This window comes from Haplochromis burtoni, unplaced genomic scaffold (genome assembly GCF_018398535.1).
Source record: "Haplochromis burtoni strain Fernald_Lab_line unplaced genomic scaffold, NCSU_Asbu1 Contig_58, whole genome shotgun sequence".
Lineage (NCBI taxonomy): Eukaryota > Metazoa > Chordata > Actinopteri > Cichliformes > Cichlidae > Haplochromis > Haplochromis burtoni.
The window spans coordinates 1,485,375-1,512,228 of NW_024582419.1; the positions used below are offsets into that span (position 1 = coordinate 1,485,375).

At 43.4% G+C, this 26,854-nt stretch overlaps 1 protein-coding gene across 5 annotated transcripts in view; it reads right to left on the minus strand.

Annotated features, from left to right (window-relative positions):
• smarcd3b (SWI/SNF related, matrix associated, actin dependent regulator of chromatin, subfamily d, member 3b) overlaps window positions 1–26,854 on the minus strand; it is a 56,949-nt gene that overhangs the window by 21,825 nt on the left and 8,270 nt on the right. For 2 of the 5 annotated variants that reach the window (XM_005922538.3, XM_005922534.2), the window contains exons 1-2: window positions 15,404–15,937; window positions 3,939–4,159 (exon numbers count right to left, since the gene is read on the minus strand). In XM_005922538.3, coding sequence (XP_005922600.1) covers window positions 3,939–4,159; window positions 15,404–15,481 — 299 coding nt within the window. In that variant the 5' untranslated portion in view covers window positions 15,482–15,937. Of the gene's footprint in view, window positions 1–3,938; window positions 4,160–15,403; window positions 15,941–26,854 lie in introns of those variants that run through there. The other 3 variants (XM_005922535.2, XM_005922537.2, XM_005922536.3) reach the window with 3 other exon arrangements.

A 26,854-nucleotide genomic window follows, 5' to 3' on the forward strand; every position in this document is an offset into this window, starting at 1 on the left:
CTCATCAGGAAGGTGTGTTTTTAGGTCATAGATTCAAGTGAGTTTTCTAATAGACTTTTATAAAACAAGATTTCTTTTTGCAACCACATAAGTGGCTTTTTAAATGCTGGCATGGAGAAAAAAATCCAGGATTAATGCACTTCTGCTTTGACTTGACTTTTTAAGACCTACATCCAATTTTGGGGGGGAGAGCCCACCAAAAATACATCAACAGAGTCACAACGTTAGCTTATGGTGTGTGTGTGTGTGTGTGTGTGAGTTAAATTGTTCCTTTCTGGGTCCAGGAATTTCCAAAAATATGGCATCTAGTGTGCAGTCACCATGTTTAATTTAAGACAGATTTACGCTTTTGAACTTCATGCACCATATAAGTGAGAAGTTTACACCTACATGCTAGTTGAAGTACCCGAATTGAGACATGCGTGTGAGTTACATATAAAGATAATCTGTCCTGTGGTGGTTCTTCACAAACTTTTTAGGAAAATATATACAGACTTTCTAGGACAAAGGGTTGAGTATTTGTACCAATTAATGCAAAGTATTTGTAGCAGGACAGCGTAAGCTCTGCAGAGCACGTGTAGCTGGGACCATAAGGTCTCAATGACACTGCAAACACAGGTGGCCCGCCCTCGGCTGGCAGCAGCAGCAGCGTGGAGTCTGAGCTGGATGGAGGCGCCGGACCATCAACGCGTTTGCCAGAGGACGCGCACTCCAACAGAGCAACAGGGAGCGAAAAAGACAAAGACACCTGCACAGGTCACCCTGCACCATTGATCAGAGCCTCCACAGCCGGCTGGGCTGCTGTGGGGGTTGAGGCCTCGATGCAGTGCAACATTTCCCCTGACCTGTTCGACAAGCCTGCTAAATTATAAGTGGATCAATCCTGCTACACGTAGCAGGAGAATGAAACAGAGGTCCACAGAGTGTGCATATTGATCCCCTTTCTAATGACCAAACCTGGCACGCACTCGTCTCCTTGTAGTCATGAAGCTACTCTGTGAGCCTCTGTGTGTGTGTGTTTGTGTAGCCTTGAACTTTTCTGGACATTTCTTGGAAGGATCTGTATGTGAGATCATAAATGTCTGAATCATTCGGAGCCGAGGCGATCCGTGCTAACTCACTAACGGAGATTTGCCGCGTTAATGCGGTTATGGCGTTAACGTCATTTTAATGAGATTAACGCTGACAGCACTAATCCAAATATATCTAGATTGAAAGTATATCACTTTAATTTGCAGCAGTGGGTTTATTTATTAGAATTTCTATATAGTAAAACGACGTCTATGCAAATTAGTAAGTAATGGTTTCAAATAAACAGAATAGAATACAAAGTGCTACAATTGCACCCAAAACAAAGTGGATTAAAAGCAGGTGCCACCTGTGGTTAACAGGACTAAGCTAAACAAAGCATTTCCAGTAGTAAGTAAGTAGTAAGTGTGAACAATTTCCTGTTGTCTGCTACATGTGCGAAAGGCCAACGACAAACAAAGTGTGAAAACGAACCCGTCCTCTATTTCATTTGATGGCAACTTCCACTACAGTTGTGGAAGAGGGGGAAGTACGAAATTCGACCTGTTTCGGAAAGTAGAGAAAACGAGCCATACGTGGATATTCAGCGTATCGCTGTAGCACAAAGCGTTTGCATGGATAGATCAGCTCCGTTTAGATTTAACCATGTGCGCGTCAAATTACCGTAACTCGTCACTATTTTGGGAAAGAGAGAAAATTAAAATTGAAGCAGAGAGAATGCTGCTTAGGTTTTAAACAGAAGGTCGTAGGAAGTAATGCACAACTACTGCCGGAGGGTGCTGGTAACGCACCTGGAAGTTATTTGCAAACTGACATCAAACAAAAAAATAGAGCAAGAACAACTTAGCTAGCAGAGGGCGGACTTAGAAAACGAATAGAATAGTTAATGCTAGTTAAATTTTCCTACTCTAATCACTTTGTTTTATGAATACATGCGTTAAAAGCATGACAAGACACAGAATACATGTTTCTCATACATCTAATTAGAAAAAGCAACAATATGCGAATAAATTCTCCCAAAGCACTTGACGTCCTGCTTAGTCTCCTGCACGTGGCTCTCTCTCATCACCGTCTCCTTCACTGTGGGTATGTCTGCATGAAGCCTCGAGGAACATTAATGTAAAAGTGACCTATGTGTGAATGTCAAATGAAGCCTGCAATGTTACGTATCCCGGTTTGACAGTAGATAGCGTAAGGATAAGCCAAAGAGACTACCAGAGTCTGAACGTCTGCAGACAGCTGTGAGGACGCCACGTTTATGCGATGGTAAAAATTTACACTACAAAGACGCTGAAGACAGCTAGAGGTCGAGCCGAGAGCCAGCATTCAGCAGCGACTGTGATGGTGAGAGTGGATGTATACAGCAGTGAGCGAGGCGAAGGATGCAAAATGAGGCGAGCAGCAAGAGAAGGGGAAACGACATGAAATGGAAGCTGAAAAGTGACAAACACGCACAAAGGTCATGGTTTCACTCGTCACCGGTGGGATTTTTTAAGCTGGATTTGAAAGATTTTAGGAGATCACAGTGCGCAAATGTTGACGTACACGTTGGAGGTACTTCGCTAACATTTTTTTAAAATGATTTCACGACTGTTAAACTATGTCGGCGTTAACAAAATAAAAAATAAATAAACAAAGAAATCACACGATTCATGTCTGATCTCCAGTCAAATAGTTTCAATTTACAATGAAATTAAAGAGAAAAGCAGCAAATGATACATTTCATGATGGCGGAGCTAGCAGTTATGTGGTGTTTTTTTGGTTAGTTGCACTAGCAGTGCAAGTCTGCGGCGTGGCTCAGTCCCCCCACTTTTTATCAAGAGCATTTCTAGAGTTTTTTTAAGGAATGCAATGAAATTTCGTGCAGTCATGAATCGTGATCACTTTAAGCAGCTACGGTAGCCAACATTTGCCCAAAGGTTGAGCATTTAACACCCTCAACCTGTTGGCAACAACTTTTAATCACAACATGAATGAAAGGGTCGTCTAGTGGGAGGCAACCTGTGTTCAAAGCAGGTCAGACTCGGACTGACTGCATTTACTTTCAGACAGACTGGCAAAGTTTTGCAAATCATTGCTAATTGCACCCTTTGGTTGCAACTCGTCTGCAACATACGTTTTGCAAAAAGGGACTCGACTCAACTGGTTGCCAACCAGTTGTATTCTGGTTATTCCTTTATAAAACTACTGTTGTTGAGTGCCAGTTTCATGTTACAGTTACACTGGCATCCTGCAGCAGCTACGTCACTATTTATGTGGGAATTTCTGAAGTTCTTTTTCAAATCTCTGAGATGGACAAACCGGACTCTGAATGCAAGAAGTCAGTGCAAAATTAGATGGGATTTTTTGTGTACGCAGACTGTGACAGGTTTGTGATTTTCCATGTAATTTCTAACCTGACCTCATTGAAATGGAAGCTGATAGCACGCGGACTCTCTCTTATTGCCGTATTAACGGCACCAAAGTTGCTTTGAAAGCAGCATCTAGACTGCGAGTGGTCTCAGACCTGGTCCCCATCTCCAAAGCAACCACTTTAAAAGCAACAAGATTGAAAATTTATTGCATGTTGTTGCAATAACTTTTTTGTCAGTCCTAAAATATAAATAAAATAAATTTAAAATAGGTTACAAGTATAATATATATAATGTTGCATAATATTAAGACATTTAATTTAAGATATAGAGTTATATTTCAGATTTTTGTAGAAAAATCTCTCCTTCCCATTGTTAACGCACACTTTGATTATCATCAACATCTCAGGAGAATCAGCTTTTCCCAAATCTTCATCCAGATGAAAGTGTAACCACTGTTGAGCTCTTCGATCACATAAAAGCAGACACACAAAGGGTCACTGATTGCACACCATGCAGTGTTTTTGGCCGTTGTAGGTCACTTGGATTGAAACTCACTTTCTGGCACGGTTCTGGACGGCCTGCTGCTGCTGCTGCTGCTGTTGCTGCTGCTGCTGCTGCTGGACCTGCTGGGAGGGGGCAGGCCTCTTACGGCTGGGCTCCATCACTGGGGAGGGCAGGCCGGGCCGCACCGCCGGGCTCCCTCCGTACGGCGGGCCGGGGGGGCCCATGGGAGCTCCCTGGTGGGGCATTCTCGCTCCAGACGGCATGCCGGGACGCTGGAAGGAAAGAAGAAAGACAGAGAGCATGTATTATATAGAAAAGATTCTGAACGTGTTTTGTAATTCATTTTAAGCAAAAATGAGTCTTTCTAAAAATACAACAAAAACATAGCAGTGTTTGATTCCAGGTGGAGTGAAGGGGGGACTCTTCTTTGAACACGCCTGACAAAAACACGAATTAGAGCTCCAACAAAGAGCTTCACATCAGCTTCTAATCCAGACGCCACAGACCTGACCCAAAACCCAAACAGCACGCTCACAGAAATAAATATTTTGACTTTCTTCCTCTCTTTGGCAACCTTTGATAACCTTTCAACAATCAAACAGCAGCGGCTTTTACGCAATTTATTGACGTCAATTTGCACCATTTCTGTTTGTGTGTGTCTCCATCCTGGGCAGCGAACATGAAGATCAAACCCAGCTGTGAAGCTTTAACTGCAGCGCCGTCTAATATTGGATTTGTTAGACGGCAACAACAAATACAACAGCGAAAACGTCAGATAACCACAGATCAGTCACCTTAAAAGGAACCTGTTATGCTCATTTCCAAATGTTGATTCTTGGACGTTGCTAGAGTAGCTTTGCATGATTCAAAGCTAAAACTAATCCTTCTTTATCTTAAACTGCACATTGGTGCAGCCCATCAGTTCATCCTCTATGAGCCAACTTTCTTCTGATTGGCTGCCCCTTGCAAACAGAAGGTTTGAAGGTGGGGCTGTGTGCTTGAGATTACCATATTAATAATAACAGGAGGCCGTCTTGACCCCATCTAAGTGCCTAAATGTATCGAGCAGTTGAACAGGTGTACCTAACGAAGTGGCCACGAGCGTATATGACAGCATATACGAAAAACAGAACAAGTCCGCTTTAAGAAAACAACCCTGATTACCAGAAAATATCAGAAACGAGAGCAGCTGCAGTGGAAGAATCACCAATATCTTGTTCTTTCCGCCTTATCTTTTCTCCTCTAAACAAGAATCAGGGTTGGCAGCTGGAAATGAGAATGCACAGAGGTTTTTTCACAGCAGTCAAACTCTGTGACATGCACACACACACACGTATGTCTCCGAAACAATGCAAGCAGTGTCGGAGACCACACTCCCGTTCTGACGCCTGCGAACAACTGGGCACCTCTCACCTGCGCCTGTCACTCCCATGGCAACAGCTGCCTCCCGCCTCGGTTTATTGTCTGAAACCGAACAGGGCAAAAGAAAGCGAGCGAGAAAAGAAAACGCCTGACTTCATCCAGACCTCCGACTGTCTGTGAAGGGCTCCACCAGAACACGTCCACAGAGAATAACCAGTCCTCTAATTAAAAATTCTATTAATTGAAATCATCAGAGAGGAAGAGCGGAAGAGGAAGACGGATGCTGGAATGGAAAATATCACAGCAGCAGCATTTTTAATAGCCGGGAGATGCTTTTCTTTATGTGCGTGTACTAAAGCCACCATAGAAATAAAAGCAGTAGTTCCTGTAATGCAGCGATCCCCAACCTTTTTTGCGCCACGGACCGGTTTATGCCCGACAATATTTTCATGGACCGGCCTTTAAGGTGTTGCGGATAAATACAACAAAATAAAACTAGTACCGATACCGAAAAAAAGAAAATTTATTCATAACACACGTGAAAAGACCCAGGAAAACCGAGTAAACGATAAAAATGATAACAAAATAATGCTGAAAACCGATGAAAACCCTGAAAACTATACATTTCACACCTGAGCCTCAACTCTCGCGGCCCGCTGCTCTAATGGCCATATGAGGCTTGGTCCAACGGGGCAGTTGATTCCCATAGACTTCTATGTTAAAACGCTCAACTTTAAAGCATTAAAAAGCATTTTCGCAGGTGGGGGGCACAAGCCAATGTACTCCTGATAGGGATAGGGGGAGATGGAGGCAGATGGCCTGCTGTGGTGACCCCTAAAGGAAGCAGGAAGAAGACGAAGGTCAAGAACAAAAACAGTTTTGGCCTGCAGTTTCAAAGAGTTTTAATTATCTGACAATTTTTTCATGGTTCAGACTTCACAGGGGGCCCCGATGACATTTTGTAGAGTCACCATTTTTATTTGTTTCTTTAATTTTGTCCGTAGCGTCATGGCCACTTCTACCGGACAATATTAAAACATCGAAGTGAAACATTCTTTATTTTAGGTTGAATTACAGTTAAAGTTCAAATGAATCCATTATGTTTTCCACAGTCTCTGAGTAATCGTGTGAAATAATAACAACAAAAATAAACATGATTATAGGTTTTTCCCTAATCAGCCACAGCATCTGTGTCCCAAAAAAGCTGCATGACTTTGTTCGCATTGCTTCCTTTATAATAAATGCTTAATAGTTTCACAGAGAGTGAGAAGTGATTCAGATTTGTCAAATAATCTTTGCATAACTGAGTTCCTATAATGAAAGATTGTTTTATTGATGTATTCTGAGGTGTCAAAATAAGCGATTAAGGGTACAGGGAAGGTCGTCAAACGTCGTGTTTATCAGGGAAACACTTGCTGCAATGGTTAGCAATGTGAGGCTAAAAATCTGTGCTTTTATTTTATTTTAGGGAAAATAAATAACAGTTTTGAGGAGCGGTACTCGTCCGTCTAAAGGTTCAGTTCGGCTTTTTTTCCCCCCTTCCCAGAACAGTTAATAGGGTTCCTTATTGCATGATATTATTGGGCTGAAAACTGAGGACATCACTTCACCTTTTTACTAAAAATAATCTTCTGCGTGCTCGTAACAATAACTCAGTACTCCATGTAGCCTACAACAAGAAAAATTCAAATGTTATTAATAAACCGCTCCTGTGTTCACATTGTGTTTAAACACAGCTTTAAATCATAGCCTCACTCAGTAAATGTAGCTGAGTAAAAGTAAAATGTTTCTTTCACACTTTCAATGTGGACACTTCATTAGGTACACCTTGGCAGCAGAGGTTGGACTCTCTTTTCTTTTCTTCAACGAGGCGCTGGAAATATTTCTCCGATTTTGGTGCCTGTTGACATGACAGCTTCACACAGCTGATCTATTGGACTGAGATCTGGTGTCTGTGGAGGTCATGAGTGCAGTGACCTCATTGTCATGCTCAAGAAACCAGTTTGAATTGGTTTGAGCTTTGTAACATGGTGTGCTATCCTGCTGCGTACACTGTGGTCATACATGGATGGACACGATTAACAACAATACTCAGGTAGTGACAAAGTGTGCGAGGAAATAGTCCCCGCCCATCACACCAGCAGCAGCAGTGTAAACTGTTGATACAAGGCAGGATGGAGCCCTGCTTTTACATTGTCACCAGATTTTGACCCAAAAGTCCAGTTTTGGTGAGACTTTGCAAAATGTAGCCTCGGTTTTCTCCTCCCAGCTGACATGAGTGCTAACCAGTGTGGTCTTCTGCTTCATCTGCTCTTCTGCGTACCTTGATTAGAACGAGTGGATATTTGAGTCACTGTCGCCTTCCTCTCAGGTCAAAGCAGCTCAGTCCATTCTCATCTGACATCAACAAAGCATTTTCACCCAGAGAACCGAGGCTCGCTGGGTGTTTTCTCTTTTCCACACTGGCTGTGTGGGAAAATCCACAGCAGATCGGCAGTTTCTCCAACCGGCACGAACAACCACGCCACCTTCAAAGTCACCTACATCCCCTTTCCTCACTCCGACGCTCAGGTTGAACCTCAGCACGTCGTCTCGACCACGTCTACACCGAGTTGCTCCCATGTGGTCGTTAACAAGCAGGCGTACCTAATAAAATAACACGTGAATGTACACTTCACATATTTGCTGACTTTAAATGAAAGCAGAGCGCGTTTCCACGCAGTGAAATGTGCTCTATAAATAAAGCTGCCTTGCCTTGAATGAATCTACTCGCAATGTGAGCATCAATCGAACCAGAAACTTTTTATTTTGGGAAACACTCACAGGATATTTTCAGTGTTTTTCTTCTCCACCTTCCTTTTACTCAAAAAAAAAGCATATATACAATGTTACATACGCGCCTCATTACTGAGTGAATTTAATTACAGCAAACACGCCAACACATTTACACAGCAAGAAGCAGACGTTTCCTTTTCTTTCTGTGCCTTAATTAAATTATTATTTTTTCAGTTATTTAAAAAGAAATCTCTCTGCGATAATTATGTTCATCTAAACCTCGCAAAGCGGTGAAATTTCTCCATCTGAATAGAAAAAAAGAAGAAGTCTGAGCACAGAAACTGCAGCTACATTCGGTAACATAGCGGGTAAATGTTGGAGGAGGAGGACAGCTGAAGGATACAGCTCGAGGGGGGGTTCATGACCTCACGCATGCTCGCATTTTTCTTAAGTTTGTCATCTCTACATGTAGATTACAGCGCGTTCGCACTTGCGCAGGTCTGAGGTGATCTTTAGACCGTTCACAAACACAAACAAAGAGCAGAGAGTGGAGGTAGTAAGCAGCAGGGAGGTTTAATAACTCCGCGCTGACTGTGGATTTTTATTTCCTGACGTATTGTGTGCCCTTTGAAATGGTGATCGAGCAGAGATCCTGTGATAAGAACGACCGAGCAGACGCTGCTGTCACTCCGGCCACTGAGGGGGGGAGGGGATGGGGGTCAGAGCAACTGAGAAGGGTCTGGGGATAAAACAACATATGGCGGAGGCCTCCTGCTCAAAAGCTGTTAAGAGAGAGGTCCTTCTCCCGCTTCCTAGCTAAGCTGGAAAACAACACCCAGACAGGCAGACAGAGCTGCTGCTGCTGCTGCTACAACTCCGTCTGGAGAATGTGAGCCATCCAGATAACAGATACACAAAACCATCGCTGGATAATGTACACACACACACACACACACACACACTCACAATGAGCTGCGCTCTATAATCTGACCTGCTGAACTGACTCCAGCACTCTGCCCGGAGCTCTGCCAGCCAGCCAGCCAGCAATCGAATCTGCCATGTGGATGGATATCTGAGAAGTGTGTTGGCATCTCTGGGAAGGCTGGAGGGATTTGAAGAGGCCAAACTTATCCCACACCGTACTAAACATATGAATCTGTGGGTTGTTACATGCACGGTCCCTGAAAGGCTTCGATTGGAGCTCTGAAACCTGCTAAAATCTGAGGATGAGGCTGCTTCCTTAAGACTTGCTTTAGAACAAATTCCCCATCTTTCATGTTATGTGCTGCTATTTGTTTTGAAGCGCTTACAGAGCGTGCTTTTATTTTAATGTCATTCGTGTTTACAAAAGGTGATTAAAGGTGAATAAAGCTGCAGGAACTGATTAATCGATTGGCGGATAATTCATTCTCCGGCATAGCTGATTAACAGCTTGAGTCATTTTTATTAACTGTGCTTTAATTTCAGCATCTAGCATGTTTTCACTTTTCATTTAGTCACCTTTTTTATCTAACTGATGAATATTTTTCTGAATTTCTCTTAGTTTAGTTTCGTCTGCAACAAACCCAAAAGCATGGACAGAAAAACCTCAAGTCTTACGAGAGGCTAAAAATGACCATTTTTACGTTATTGCTTGCAAATGTACTCAAACGAGCATGTGACTGGATTTATCAAACCCTTTCCGAGCCGAATTAAAGAGCATTTGCAGGTTCCTGTTTTATTTAGTTTAGCGGCGTGGAGGGCAGTGAGAGCGGCTGTCGTTCAGATTGTCATTAGCCCGTTTGAAGATTTCAGATCAGCTGCTAAAACTCTGCTTACAGTCTGGTGTTTACACGAAGCGACACATTTGATCACATTTGTCCTCCTCGCCGGCTATCTCATCTCCGTCGTGTGTTTGATTCGCTCCCCGCGGGAGGGTTATCAGTCATCTCGTCTGTGCTGTAGTTACTGTAAGTACTTTAATACTTTGAGAGGGCCCCGGCAGATGGAGGGCAGGCGCAGGACGAGTAAGAAGTTAAATCGTTCTCACTGAGCGGTTCTTTGATTTTGGTGTTTATGTGGAGCATATTTATTGCGTTTGGGCTTTTTAAGCAATTATTTTTAACCTTCAAGACGTCACTCAAACAGCAGCAAGACATTTATATGTGCTGTTGTGACATTTTTCTATTTTAAAAACGTTTCCCACCATGATTTTCTTTTTAAATTAGCCCGTTGGGGTGGCGAGTATTTATTGAATTTATCCACTTATAATCACCGCATTCTAATGTTTTGCATTTCATTTTGATAATTTTACGTAAAAAAAATTAATAAATATTTTGAATGTTTCTGCAAAAAAATAGCTGAACTATAACATATTTTTTTAAATTCTTGCCATTTTTCACTTTCTTTGACAGAGCGGTGCAGAGAGGAGGCAGGTAAGCAGGTAGTGAGCAGGTGTGGAACGACATGCATGGTCTGGGTTCGAACCCTGGTCCTCTGAGGTCATTTAAGATGACTCAAACCCTAAACATCCATGTAAAATACTGACCACAGCAAAGAGCTAGGAGGGAAAGAAAGTCACAGCATTTTACTAGTTTTTGTTGTTGCACCGCATATAAGCACACATTAATCTTACTATAACGACAGTACTAAATGCATTTTTATACGTACACTATCTCCTCTTCACCAGGCGAGCAAACATCGTCGCACACACGATTATTAACATCAAATCCGAATTCTTTTCCTTTTTGTGTTCACATGTCACCTTCAACATGTCGCCCACAGAGATTCACTGAAGTGTAAACCGATTCAATTTGATTTACACAGCACCAAATCACAACAGCAGTCGCCTCCAGGTGCTTTATTTTGCAAGGTTAGGACCTATAGAGATAACCCCAACAATCACACAAGCCCCTATGAGCAAGCACTTGGTGATGGCGGGGAGGAAAAACTCCTTTTTTACAGGAAGAAACCTCAGACAGAACCAGACTCGACCACGGGCAGGGGGAACCGTCTACCACGGCCGGGTGGAGGTGAGGGGAGGGAGACAGGACAAAAGACACGCATCAGGATTTTCATTCCTGCCTGTTTTTCGGACCGTGTCGGGTCTCCAGCTGTCCGTGTCTGCAACTGAGTATAATCCAAGCTTCAGACCTCAGAGACTTAAAAGCGGACATCTGAGCAAATGTGTTAACAGATACTTCTGTATTGTATCATCTCTGATTGATTCCTGAAACACAATCTTCAGGACGTTATTTTGGTTACATAAAGCAGGATTACACTTCAGGGGCAGGCTAATTTGTCAGATTTTGAATTAGCTGGATTAGCCAAGATAGGCTAACTATGGAGTGTAGTGGTCAAGTCAAAGAGCCTCGGTTTGAAGGCCATCCGGTGTAAAAAATAAATAAATATTAATTACACATGCGTCTATCAGTTAAGACCTACTAGCTGATTATTTTATCCATCAACAGTTTTCAGTTGTCAGGAGAAAAGCTAACCGGGACGTTTTATTTGGTTTCTCACCCGTTAACAGTGAAACAGGATGCTCGACCTCTCGTAGCCTAAAGGGTCGGCTCACCAAAAACTGCACCGAAAGACGCTCTCGTTCACTTTTAGAGGTTTTCCAACCATGCAAATGGCTTTATGTGCTGACATTTTGCAGATATTAATAACCACCCATTGAAAAGATCTTTTCAGGCTGCGCGCTGAAAACCATTAAACTTCCTGATAGAGAGAAATTTCAGTGAAAATCAAGGTCTGCGGATTTTTACTTGGGTTACCTGGACATTGTGTTTGGAAAGTCAAGTAGTTGTTGAATTAGATTTTTTAAAATGTTTTTATTTTGCTTTTCAATACCGTGGCGCCACAGAGGAAATGACTTTCACCTCTGCCGCATCACAGCGTGGAGGCACGCCGATATCTCACACCCCAAACAGCCTAACCCGAACCCCACTCGTCTTCCACTCGAGGTAACTGAGCTTAAACATTTTATTTGTGTAAATTTCTATGAAGGGAACAATGAAGGCAACCCAGCTGTGAGAGAAACTGAAGTTTACATTCGCTCTCAGTTACACAAACACGCTGTGAATCCACCGACGCCCGAGCCTACACTGTGTCATATTATGTTTTGGGTTTATCGGGGTTTTCCCACAGAGAGGGCTCGAAGGCTTCCTCGCCGACTTTCACGAGCAAGAGAAGTCGCACAGCAGAAGGGAGGTGAGGGAGACAATGAGAGGAGAGGAGGAAGGGACTTCAGCCCACCCATCAGTCCTCGAACCGAAGCTCGGCCAAAGCTGGCTGCTGCTGCGACCTTCAGGAACCGCAGCTATGACTGCATCCACAGTATTTATGTGTGTGTCTGTGTTTTTTGCATGTAAATCCATCTGCGCACGTGTGTCTTTGCTTTATTCGACCATGAAAGGAAAGGGAACGTCACCGCTCGCCACAAGCTCACAAACTGTGCCGAATCATCTCCCCCTCCTCATCCACCCCCCCAATCCGGTAGTGTAAATATTTCTCCATTCTGCAGTACACACGTCGAGGAACCTGCCACAAGTATTACAACAAGACTTTTCCATCTCATAATGTGGGGGAAGAGAAAGAGCAGAGGAGAGGAGAGGTATGGGAGGCGGGGGGAAAAAGCAGAGGGAAATATTTGGCTTGGAGCAGCCAGAGCCTCATCAAGGTTAATTGGTCTGTTGAGAGGACACACTCATCTGGCTCATCAATCACCTGGTCCATTGTTTCCTAAAGTCGGTCTCCGGGCGCAGGGCTTCGGCTCCGCAGCCCCTCTAATGACCGCTCCTGTCAAAAAGACAATACCTCATCTTGTTTCGGTGTATAAATCTCGCCGTGTCGCTAAGCCTGACACCGGCCCTGATTAAAATGGAGTCAGGTCTAAAACCCAGGACTTAAAAGGGTTTCACAAACATGCTTTATCGAGTCATTTTGACCTTCCCGGTGTACTTGAGGCTTTGGAAGAGGTGAGAGTCAGTTCAGCTGGATGATGATGCAGATATTTAGGACGACGGCACCCCGGCTCGTCTTTAAAGAGCATATAAACACTTCTGATCAACTTTGCCAACAGACATGACGCACAGTCCAGCTTCCCACCACACGTGCCTGCGTCTGTGGACAAGCAGTCATCGGTGTGACACGAGTTTCAAGTCTGCTTGTGGTCCACGAACAGACCCTAACTGAACACACACTTAAAAAGTCCCTATTTACTCAAATCCCCAAACATGACGACAAATATTGTCTGGAAAGCCTCAAAATGTTTCTCAGCGCACTCACGTTGTCATCCAAACATTCATTTTAAAGCTTTTCTCGAGTAAAAGACTCAAATATCTAAATACTTTTAAAAATCACAGACAACCGGCCCATTTACTACAAATCACCAGAGGCCTCCAGGTAACACTAGGCCCACGTGAAGGGCACACAGGGTGCTCCACAGTGAAGAGTTTAAAGGAAGGAGTGGCGCCAATGCAGAGTTCGTCCAGCAGCAGCACATGCAGCAGAGTAGCATCACAGTGACCCAGTCACCTCTTTTCCACATGCATGCACCTCAAGCAATCCTGGGTCCTCACTCATGCTCTAGTTATCAAGTCTTAAACTGTACAGCTATTAAAAGTCAAGCATCATTTCATCTTTCGAGGTTTCTCCAACTCACAGTCGGGCTAATTTGTGGGATTTCTTTAGTGAAAAGTCTGCTAGTTCTCCACTTTCTCAACAACGTAAAGATTATGATTAGAAAATGTAAAAACACTCTTGAGATGAACATGAACTATCACAAAGTCTTGTCACCTTCTTAAAAAGCTGTGCTCTGTTTCAGAATCTGAGTAAAGGTGAAGCTTAATTCATCTTTTTCAGGAAGTTAAAACCACAACGCAGCTCCAGAGTTAGACACTCTGCAAACTATGGGTTGTGACGTCCTGAGAGGAATGTAAGAGATGGCGAGATGATTAAAAATGATTCTTTTTCTCTCTTTGCTGTCATTTTTATTTTTGTGTATGTCACAGCTAGAGTTTGGCTGCATGTTTGTAGCTAATCTTTCGCCTCGTTTCCGGTCGTCTTCTGTTGACCGTATGAGAAAAAAATGACAAAAGCTGATACTATTAGGCGGACAGCACAATTGTAACATGGGCGGTTTGATGATTTACTGATTTTAATCACCACAACATGAGTCGAATTCATAAGAAAACGATGCCTCGCGCTTTGGGAAGTCATGGTCGGTCGTTTTCCTGTGAAATTCTGCACCGATACAAATTTTTTCTTGGTTCGTTCATTTTTATTGTTGCTATTTTTTCCTCTTATGGGTCAGTAAACCACAGAAATCTTTTGTTTGGAAGTCTTTGAGCGCTTCACTGCGCTATTTCTGAACACTTCAGCGCAGGGTGGATGCGGCACAACGAGATAAAGGTCAGATAATGCTATCTGTAAAAGCCACCTTATTCCCCTAAAAGGCCGATATCAACAGATACATCAGTGTTAGCTGCTTAACTGGAACAAGAATTGATGACAGGTAGATTTAAAAGGTCGAGTCACTGGCACAAACTGTATCCACACTCGAATCAAAGTTCTAACTACAAAGTGACGCTTACAGATTTGTTTTTTCACCGCTCTCAACCCTCGAAATGCATTCGTCTCCTCACCAAAACAAACCACTACTGAAGCAGACTTTGTGTGCTGCGTGTGGTTAATGGCAATAGTTGCTTAACCTCTAAACCATGAGCAACACTTCACTTGACATTTCATGCTAGCTTTTGCATGAATGGGCTGATTGTACCCCCGCATCATTTCCGGCATGGCCGCCTGCCTCGGCTCCGTCTACGATACTACATCGGTTTGTCTCGTGACCTCACAGGTTCAAATTGTTTCACGCCGCCTGGAAGGCTGCTCCGGCTTCGCTGTTTTGAGCGGACTCGTCATTTCCCCCCCTTTTTCTGTCTGTTACTCCCAGGGAAGCATGCTCAGTGAGCGCCTCTGTTAGCCAAAGGGGGAGCTGGCTGCTTTTCGCTTCTACTGCTGCTGCTGAGCTTCTATTTCTTTTCTCTCGCTCTCTCTCCTTTTTTTTATTTATTTATTTTTTATTAGGGGGGTAAGAAACCCTCTTCTCCACATCCTCCTCCTGCTCCAGCCCCATCCATCCATCCACGCTGCTCCACTTCTCGCTCTCTCAAGCCATCTCCTCACAGGCTGGGATCCAGGGGGCTGGAAATAACCTTCACATGGCCAGCTTTACCCAGCTATCTCTCACACACAGACCGCCGCTGCTGCTGCTGCACCGACTCATGCACACACACACACACAGACACACACATACACACACACACACACACACACACACAGATGCATGCCAGAGCCCAGCTCCCTTCACGGGAATGACGGACAGCGCCACTCACCACTCCATGGACCAGGAACTCAAACAGTTTGCTCTTGGTTGCTTTCCTGGCTCCCCCCGCCGTCTCCTCCATAGCCATTTGCTCAGTCCCCTCCGTTCACCCTGCTATGTCTCCCCTCTCCTTCTTTTGTCTTTCCCTCTCCCTTCACCCAGCCTCCTGTTCCCCTCCCCTGCTCCACTTTCCTTCTCTTTGTGCTCTCCTTTTCAGCACTGCCTGTCCCTGACTCTCCTTCTCTCTCTCTCTCTCTCACTGCCTCGCTAGCTCTCTCTCTCTCTCCCTCTTCCCTCCCTCTCCCTCTATTTTGAATGTGCAGCAGCCCTGCCAGCCTCTCACTGTGTCTAGCTCACTTTTTAGTTGAGCTGCCTTTCAGGAGCCCAGCACGTCGCTTGGAGGTGGAGGGGAGGGGGGAGAGAGAGAGAGAAAGAGAGAGAGAGAAGCTGTGTGGGGGTCTGGCAGGGGGGTTTCAGCCAGCCCACTCTGCCGCTCCCCCGCACAGCTGTTGCATTCCAATGGTAGATAAGGGCATGCGGCGCGGCCAGGCTGCCGTTTGGGGGGTGGGGGGTAAACTCAGTTAGCCATTTCTCTGCTGCAGCACCCGTCCTCCCCCCCGTCCTCCCCTCCGGTGACCAACCGAGAGGCCACGGTCAGCACACGCAGAGCTCCGACTCTGGGCTCATTCTCAAAAAAGGACATTGGGCTCTTAAAGGGGCCACGCTTGCATATCATTACCACATGTGCGCAATGCCATATATGACGTGCTGGTGATGAATATAGGAGTAGGTCGATGCCATTTCCTGAACTCAAAGCAAGACCACTCAAGACACACTTGAGTATTTCTGAGCGAGCCAACGGGCTCTGGAGCCACTTCACCAAAGGCCACGTCAAGAGCACCTTCATTTCCTGCCTCCCTCTGCCGGCCCTCGTCAGGGTGCATTCACAGGTTACAAGTGTTTCCTTCAACTCGCCTCATTAGCGTTTACCTTTTACCCAGTGGTGCAGCCAGAGGCTACGCTTAGGCTGTAACAAACAAAACAAGGCCGGCCTGCACAGCAAGGTGACTGTGTCTCCCCGCACGTGTAATAAGGTTGTGCTGTGATTTCTTCCAGGTCGCTTTCTGAAGCTTCCTCAGCAAAAAAATGCAGGGGAAGGCGACAACGCATTCGTCCACTGAAGGTCACAGAGAGAAAGAGTAACACACAGACGGCTGCTTTGATTTCAACATGACATGCTGACACACACACACACACACACATTAAAACGCCACACAGGTCATTACTCTGACGCAAACCACGCCACGCTGAAGATTATGAGTCTTTCAAGTCAGCTTCAGCTCCCCCCCCCTCCCCCTCATTCTCACACTCCCCTTCACCCGGCCGTCAGATCAGAGGAGTGAAATATTCATGAGGTTATCTGACTGACAAAGGGGGCAAAGTGGGGCATGTTCAAAAAAGCGGCTTGGCTTTGTGACAAAGGACGGCAAACTGTCACCCTCCTTTTCCTCTGTTCTGCTGAAAAGAGCTGAACGGCATGTAAGCAGCCAATTAGCACGCAACGTGCAGGTTAATCATCACCGTAAAGCGACGAGCTCGTTCTTTAAAAAAGGAGCAAAAACTCTTTGGTTAATGCGGGAGCTCAGAGGTCGTGACCTTCTCGAGGATGCGCCATGCCTCAGGCCTGTTTTAGTCATCTGCATTAGCTCTTATGTGACTTAAAGCCACCGTTACTGAGGGTTAGTTAAGCTGCAGCAATCCATTAAAGAAATAAAAATAAATTCAAACACATGCCCCTCGAACTTTCTCAAGTCTCTGATTACTGGGTTATTGACAGATAAATGTTGGCCCTCGCATCAGCCGCTGACAGCTTGGTGGTGACACCTGCTGCTGAGATGAGTGTACTGCCGCAGCCATTATTTCAGTCTGGGAAGGTTTCGAGGAGCGAAAACCTTCCTTGAATTATATATTTTTTCCTTTTAAAGCAGCATCAATCGACTTGCATTCTCGCATCCCGTCAGATTAACCTTTAATCACCTGTGTGGACTTTAAATATAATAATCGCACTGGCGTACGAGGTGTACGTCTCAATTTCCTGCAAGGTCAAAAGCTCAAACCCGCCGAGCTTATCCGTGCAGATCCAGGGATTGTGCCAATCTCCCGTTTCTCCAGCAACAACACGTGGGCGTTGAACGATAACAAAGAGATCTAGCAGCTCGGGCGATGCGAAAGGAAGCCTCGAGCGCAGGAGTACCCCCTGCTGGCCCCCCATCAGCTCCCTCACCAAAGCCAGTCAGTCTCACCAAATGGTAATGTCCCAGTGTGTAGCAGGGGGGGGATTACAGGGGGTAAGGGAGCCACAGTAGTGCTATTAATGCCCAACAGGGGGAGCAAACAAGCAGGCAGGGAGGAGCTGGCTGTTTGAATGGGAAGGAGGGCTCCATATTTAGGGTCTGGCTGCACTGAGGATAAAAACCCAATGATGGCAATCAAGGGACATTAGGGAGAGCAAAATAACTTTTCTGATAATCTGTAATGTCTGGAGCCAGCTTCCAAAAGAGGATTTCATTCCCAAAGCATCTCTTCAGAGGTTTTAATCATTCTTCAGTTCCTCATTTGGCCACATGAGGGCATTAAAGAGCTCACCATATACACAGTGCAACAGAAAGCAACAACAATGGCCTGTTTCTGCTCCTGCAAAGCCAACTGCACCCCTGTGCTGCAGTACGTTATCCTCAAAGACGGCCTGGGAGAAGAAAAATATTAGAAAATTATCTCGGTGTATAAAACAGGATGCGTTTAACCCTGCAAGCTTTTACAAAACTTTCCAAGTTGTTCGATTTGCCCATCTTTCTCTTTATAAACTCTTTAAAAATTTGCCACAAAAACGACTCAGGACAAGAGGCAAACGGCGATTAATGAATTATTATGTTGATGAAGATACTGATTAACTATCTACTTTTTCCTTTTGTAGCAGTCACGTGCCATAAAACCTCAGAGGAGGTTTATTATAAGCAGAAAAACAGTTTTTTTGAAGCAGTAAAAATATAATGTGGGGTTGAAAAGAAAAAAAACATGTTGTAGTAAATCCACATTTTCTGTTATGGCAAAAAAGCCATGAAAACCATGAAAGGATCGCTCAGCGAAGCACAAGCTTTTGTTTTTTCTTAAGGGCAACTTATAAAAATCAGCTCTGTCCAACTGCAGCCGTTTGAAAGAGGTTTTTACAGAAGTCTGCAGTGCTGTGGAAAACTGGTTTTAATAGGGTGAGCAGCTGCCAGGTGTTGTCAATCAAATCCACTTTATTAACTGATCATCAGTAAGTGTGAGCGCCTCTTTAAAAGCTAAGGTTGTGGCAGCTTGTTAGTCTGGTGCATTCAGGTGTGTTAATAAAATGCCACAATCTTCCCAGCAAATTCACCCATATGTCAAACTGCGCAATACTCAGAGTAAGTGCAAAAACAGCACAATTAGAAAACTTCCAAGAGACTCAAATGTGAGGCCATCTCTGCCACAGCTAAAGCCCAAATTTGATCATACAACAGGACAGTGATCCCAAGCACAGCAGCAAATCTACAGTCAGAAAGGAATCAAGGTGCTGCAACGACCCAGTCAAAGCCCAGACCTCAACCTGATTGAAAAGTGCCGATGGGACCTGAAGAGAGCGGAACATAAATGAATGTCCCCAAACTCAATAAACAATGAGCGTTTTAAAGAAGAGTGGCCCAGAAAAACTTTAATAGGTCTGTGAAACCTTCCTTTGTGACATGACTGTAGCATCTTAGTGATGATAAAAAAAATGGGTTGCCATTATATATGTATTTTTTGACTCTATTAGAGCAGTTTCTATGATTTAGAATTAAAAGAGTTACCTTATAGCCCTGAGCCTGGTTCTGCTAAAGGTGTCTTCCTGTTAAAAGGGAGTTTTTCCTTCCCACTGTTGCCAAAGTGCTTGTTCATAAGGGGTCATCTGATTGTTGGGGTTTCTCTGTCTTTAACTTACAGAAAAAGTGCCTTGAGGCGACTGTTGTTGTGATTCAAATGCTATAGACGAAAACTGAACTGAATTGAATACTGGGTCTTGATTAAGGCCCTCAGTTTGTCCTCTATATAAAAACAAGCTTCTTTAGCTCCTCCCCCTCTTTAAGCCAAATGCCTTCTGATTAGCTGACCCTTGCAAACAGCAAGTGGGCGGGGCTTCTTCTCTTACAGCCACAGCATATTAGGAATATCCACTCTAGCTGACATCACGCAGATCAAAGAGCAGAAAAAAATGTCTTAAATGGAGCGTTCAGAGCCATGTTTTTGTTATTATGTTTTCACCCGTTCAAAAGAAAAATTTAAAACTATCTATAGTCAAAAATTCAGGTATTAACATAAAATTCTGTCTTGCTAATTCTGACGTCTGAGAACGATTTAATTTTCACAAGTATATTTACAGTGGTGGAAACAAGCTTTCTTAAGGAGCGGCCTATCACTTCCTCACACCCTGACCTCAGTATGTCATGCAGGATAAGCTTATTATAGGCATCCATCACCGTTACAGTAGATGAAAACTACAACAGGTCACCTTTAGTAAGAGAAAAATAATAAAATACTGAAACATCGGCTTTTTCTCGCTACACCGACGGCTAAAACGTGTTGCATGTGACGCCACCTTTTCTCAACTCAGTCTCACCCACTTTAAACCAATGAGACGAGAGAATACAGAAAAGAAACACAGAGAGAAGGATCTCCCTGAACTATATCTGAACTAACATGGCTTATAGTTTTATGTAAATACAGGACAGCATCGCTCAGAGTGATTCAGGAAACTGTGTCAGGGCTTTTAAGGCTCTCAGTGTGAAAAGGCTGGCAGCTGTGGGTGTTTATGATCAAGGCTACAAAAGTTTGAATGCAGAACAAGTGGATTAGATATGAATGTAGTCACATTTTTCTTTCTTTGTCTTTCGTGAAGTTCATAACGGGTAAGAAAAGCTTGCCGAAGCTACATATACTTGATTTCTTTGCGCTTTTTAACCAATGATGTGAAGTAAAAGGCCGAGAGAAAGAAATACAGAAAAGAAAAGGGGCGATTTTGCTGCTATGTGCAGAAAAAGCAAAGAGTGAAATTGGCACCGCCACTGAGGTATAACGCACAGCTCCCAGTGGCAAGGTTTACATACCAGAAGCCACGAACCTGCCCTCGTCAACATTATTGCCACAGACAGATGGGGCGCACTAGGGGGAATATGGACCGGGCACGAAGAAAAGTCTCACTCCCTCCCACCACTGGGCCCCTCTCCTCTCTTTCTTCAGTTTAATAGCTGCAGACAAAACCCAGCTCAAGCCGCTTAAAGGCCAGAGCTCTCGGAAAGCCACTCAACAGTCATCAGCCGCCATCAAAGGGACTGTACAAAAGCTCGCAGCGCTGCACCTTCGCTGAAGGGGGGATTAGAGAGAAGGGAAGTACGTTTTGGTACCGAGTCCTTGCAGCTCGGCATTTGTAATGAACAGGAACCTGCAGAGAAAGAGAGAAAAGTCTCCCATGACGGCTGAAAATAAAGGAGCATCTGCTGATATTTTTGTGATCAAAGTAGTTCGGCACAATACACTGTGAGGTGAAAAACGTCGGCACAAAGCAGCAGCGTTCCCATGGATATTTTTTGCCACTAAGGCATGTTAAGCACCGAACCTTAGAAGCCGCAGATAAGAAGTTTAGGGTCGACCTTGGCTTTCGGGGGTTGTTTGGGACAAAGCATCTTTATCCAGACAGCGTTTATGCTTCGGCTGCTGAAGAGACGCCGTGGGAGCAGATGGGAAGAGGACGCAACAGTAATGAGCCAAGTTTCCCCGCAAGCGACAAGCTCCACACTGGGACGAGCCTGCGGCATTACCTGCCTCGGGGTATTTCCTGTTTGCTGTAGCCATGACAACGGGATAATCTGCCTTGTGTTCAGAGCTAACAGCCAATCCGGTGAAAGCGACTTCGCTGACTTCAAAAGTGGAGCAGCAGCTGGTGAAGCGCGAGAGGAACCATTTCAGATCTTAAGCTGTGAAACTGAAAAGAAAGCCGAGTTTTAGAGAGAGAGGGAAGACTTCGGCTCGTGTTAGTCAGCGGCGAGGTCAGCACGATCAGCTCTGACACAAGTATACAGTGAAAAACAGCCGCTCAGTATGAATAAACCTCGCCAGCTCCCATATAAAATTCTACAGGATGAAAAATAAAGCTGGCAGGATAATTCCCCCCCCTACTCCAAACTCTCCCTCTCTCACTGCTCCCCTTCCTCTTCTTTCCTTCTCTGCATCCAAGCTAAGTGTTAGCCCTGATCTTTCAACACCACTCCGCCCGTGCCGGACGGGACACGGAGACGACAGAACGAGGGCAGGATCGTTACGTGCAGGGCAGAGTTAAAAATCATGGATGAAGAGCAGAGCCACATCTTTAAAACTGGACGCACTCCTTCAGTGGTAGTTTGTACCTCCAATATGCAGACATACAGCTCGAATTTCTAAGCCAGCTTCAATAAAAAGTATTATCTAATGTGAATACAGTGCAAAAAAAAGTATGATTTGTGAAAAGGCAATTGCCAGCTAAACCCTAATAACTGGTTGTTCCACCCTTGGCAGTGAGAACTGCAGTCAAGCATTTGTGATAACTGTTAATGAGTCTTTCACATCGCTGTGGAGGAATTTAGTTCCACTCGTCTTTGCAGTACTGTTTTAATTCAGCCACATTAGAAGCTTTTCCAGCACGAGCAGCCCGTTTAAAGTCGTGCCAAAGCATCTAAGTCAGATTTAAGGCTGTACTTTGACCAGGCCACTCCAAAACCTTCAGTTTGTTTTGTTTGTTGAGCGATCAGAGGTGGACTTACTGGGGTGCTTTGAGTGCTCTTGAGCTTCGAGGCACAAACTGATGTTCAGATATTCTCCTTCAGGACTTCGGGCAGAGATACGAACTCATGGTTCCCTTAATATTGACAGCTCTTCCAGTAATTGAAGGAATTTTGGTAGGCTGGCCACCTTTGGAAAGGTTTCTTGCTGTTCCAAATTACTCCATTTGTGTTTAATGGTTCTCACTGTGGTTCACTGGATGGTTTACATCCAGACTAATAGCTGCTTCACTTTGTCAGACAGGTTATATTTAAGTGATTTCTTGATTCAGCTGTGCTGGCAGTAATCAGGCCTGAGAAACTGAAATCAGCCTTCCAAACAACTTGATCGTTCACAGTTAATCTATGATTTAATAATTACCTGTTCACATAGGTCCAGGTAGGGCTGCATAGCTTTTTTCCATTCATAAATTCAATCATCATTTGGAAACTGCATTGTGCTCAGGTAATCTTTGTCTAATATTAAAATTTCTTTGATGATCTAAAACATGTAAGCATGACAAATATGCAAAAAACCAAGAAATCAGGAAGCAGAAAATGCTTTTTTTTCATAGAACTGTATCTGAAAAACCAACAAATTTGTTTAAACCTTAAAGCTGTTCTTAGGTCATTTCCAAGGCCTGAAAATAATCATAACCTAAGCTTTTAGTAATTATTTTTTTCATAGTTGAATGATAATAAAAAAGTTCAAGGAAATCCTCTTTTCCCCCACAGACAGTGAGTAGATATATTTAATAATCACAATCTCAGTAATAACCAAAGTAAAAAACTGATAAATCTATTTAATATTTCGGTTCAGCTTGTATAAACTGAAGCAGAATATTGAAAATAAATAGAATAATAAGAATAATAGAATAAGAAATCGAAATGAAATACATTATAATCAGTTATTTTCACTCGGACGGTTAGGAGTTTGTGGTAAGTGACCTTCTGGGTTTTAAAAGATTGACAGGTTTTTATTTTTAGAAAAAAAAAAATCAATGTTTAGCTCTGTACTCGAGTGCAGTGGTGACACACGAGACGACACACACTGGAGTTGATGTGCTGTACGGTTACATAAAAAGCAGCTAACACAGTTGTGTTACTTTGGGCCTTGTCATCCATAGAAACAGCTCCTCGGAGGTCGGGTGATTTACTGTTGTGGTGTGAGTGAAGATGAAGTCTGGGTCATATTTTACAGAAACTTGTACGTTCCTCTCGAAGGATTAAATCAGTGTTTTGGTGCCTTCAAATCCACATGGCTTACTGTGGCTCATGTCACTGTGACAGTTTCCAGGTGATGCAAGATAATCAAAATACGCCTTAAGAAAAACACAAGTTCAACACAGCCAGGCTTTCTTTGTGTTAGATGGCTAACAGTAGGACAGTATGACGGTGGTTAGCAACATTCTCTGTTAAGCCAGGCTCTCTGCTTTTTGGGTGCTCGCATAAAAATGGAGCATTTCAGGCATTATCCATATCTTTCTGCCCCACAAAATGATCCCCGTGAGTGCCACCCCCTCCAATTAGAGGTCCTATCAGATGATGACGATAAAATGGTGAATATAACAGCATAAAACATGTAAAAGTTAAATGCAAAACTGTTGCAAATAAGACATTAATGCTGCAGAAAATAATCTGGTCATTTAGCCTACAGAACAATTAATATTTTAAATCTGAGTTAATTATTTTAAGGCTGCGTGCGCTCCCAATGCTGCTGTTTGTTTCTAACATGATGGCTGCACGTTAAAGCTCTGAAACTTTAAACTGGATACATTTAAACATTAAAGCTTACAGTTCCATAGCCTGATAGAGGAGACGGGGATATGATATATTAGTTTGTCAGCAGATCAAAGGGAAATTCTTTTATTGACTGAACAGTAGGGCTGCACGATTTTGCATAAAATGAGAATCACGATTTTTTTTGCTTAGAATTGAGATCACGATTCTCTCACGATTTTCTTTTCCAGTATAAATATTTATTGCACTTATTAACTGCACATCAAGTTCGTAACAGTTGAGACTGAACATAAAAACAACAAATGTCTCACGTTTTGTTGTTGCCGCAAAATGTTGTACTGCTTGAAATTCCGTCTCCACCTTTGCTCGACACTGCGTGTATAGAGCAGGTAGTGCAACAATAGAAAAATAGTTGCGGGACGGCACTGTGTAGCGTTTGTCTAGGGTGTTGATCATTTTCCTAAATCCCTCGTTTTGCACAGTGTTGATGGGAGCCATATCTTTGGTCAGGTGATAAGTGATAGCCTCCGTAATTTCTTTGAGTTCGACGTGTATAGGGAAGCGCTGTATAAGGTTCCCGTTATTGGTGTTTGGGTGGTTGACCGGAACGGATTTTCTCCTGTCACTTTCTCGTCATCCCTGACGTGCTCTCCGTTGTTTTTTCCCTGCTAATATTAGCATCACACGGCACAGCTTCTGTATCACGTGGTATAAGGCTCCGCCCTTGTCATTTGCTGAGCAGGAAGAGTGAGCGCTTGTTTTCATGCAGAGTACGTCCCGGATCAAAATGCGGTACAATCGTCGTCGTCGTCTTTTTTCTTTTTTTTTTTTAATCGTTGTCATTTGGAAATGAGATCGCGCATAAGTATGAATCGAGATCGCGATTTTCTAACGATTAATCGTGCAGCCCTACTGAACAGGTATTCTTGGTGTGTGTTCTGTGTTGCAGCAGTTAAAAGGCTTGCGGATGTAAAACATATTTGCCCAGCAAATAAATTATATTGTGCTTCAAACATGCTGGAAATAAATGAATCGCTTCCAGATGATTTTACCTGAAACTTGAAACGTACCCTGAGGTTATGTGTTCATCATAAGTTACCATGGTGATTTTGCCAGGTAAAAAGAAAGCTGCTTTCATGTCACGAAAAACTTACTTTAAGCTCGACACAGCTGGCTAAACCATTAATCTGGCTTTATAGCATACCTCTCTGGACTATGAAGCCGAACTAGGAGCTTACTGGTAGCCTGGCTCAGGTGTTCTCTCCTCAATACAAACACAAAAAAGCAGTAATAATATAAATATGTACTTTTATATATATTCTTTCTTTAGCATTCTTTAGGTTTAGGTTTTTCCTCCATAAGCATTAAAACATGATACAAACAAAGAGAGCTTATTTGATTTTTACTTTGTGACCTTACATTACATGAACCTTGCCCAAAATATATGTTTGATTCATGTTTTTATATTTATTCTTCACTTTTTCTCAGGCTTTTAAAAAACAAACAAACTGTCGTATGCATGTCTACACATGAATTAAATGCAATTTCAATTGTAATCCATCAGAATCTCATGTCTTAGTGGCAGAGCTGTGACACATCTGTTAACTTAAATGAGCTTAATTTCATTAATTACAGCAGCTAAAAAAAATGTTGCTCTCAGCTCATACTTTGTGATCTAAGTTTTTAAAATCAGCCACTCTGCTGCAGGCGGGCGTATCCATCACCGGTTTTTGCGTGTGCTCGTAGCTAGATCGGTAAACCTTGAGTTGACTCATCCAGCTGATAACCACCTTAGTCTGATTGATGTTGATGTCAGGATAAGTGAAGCCAGACAGGAAAAAAGACACCCTGGGTAAACTTGTATCCAGTTGCCTTGCCCCTCTCAGGCTGGTTTTAGCATAAACTTATAAAATATTTTTAAAAATGGCTTTAGTTTCACCAGCATCACAAATGTTCCTCACTGCAATTTCCAAAATACTGAAACTTGCACCATCAACCTATCAGCAAACTGGGAGGAAGTGATGGTCCATGCCAATGGCTATATAAAAGGTCAGTCACAGTCAACACTGGATCTCCTCTCAGCAATCCTACTTTAAATGCAATTCCCGAACAGAGATACACAAGTTTCTCTGCGACTGGCATTGCCAATCACAGCTGTCATTGCGACATTACACCGCACTGTTACAGCTTTACGTTAGTAATTAAAATCAGCAAAAAGATGACCCCTTAAACCCAAATCAGTGTGATAAGATACTTAGAATGGAAGAAAGCATCTCTGAGAAAAATGTGTCTGCTTTAGTTTGAGCACCTGAGATGACATTATTTAGTGCTAATGACTTGAAGCTTGAACATGAAAAACATGAGCATCAGCAAGGATTTCGACTGACTCCTCTTCTTTGATCCAAATTTACACTAAATTTCATAACATTCTCCTGCACATTGTCTCATTCACCATTAACCTCCTAAGACCCAAACTCTTCCACATTTTTAATTTCTCTTTGATATTTGGGCATATTGGGGCCCGATGAATGTAAAACAAAGAATTACCAGATTTTTTTTTTTTACGTTATTTTCGTTTTTAAGAAAAACAAGAGCCACATATGAGGATATTCGTTTAAAAATTTGATAGAATAGTAGCAGTATAATGTCCTCGTAAGTGGATATCAGGCCCTTGTAGAGCAGAATTGAGTATTTTAGTCTAAACAGCGGTCTCCAACCTTTTTTGCACCACGGACCGGTTTATGCTTGACAATATTTTCACGGACCGGCCTTTAAGGTGTCGCGGATAAATACAACAAAATAAAACTAGTACCGGTACCGAAAAAAAGAAGATTTATTCATAACACACGTGAAAAGACCCAGGAAAACCG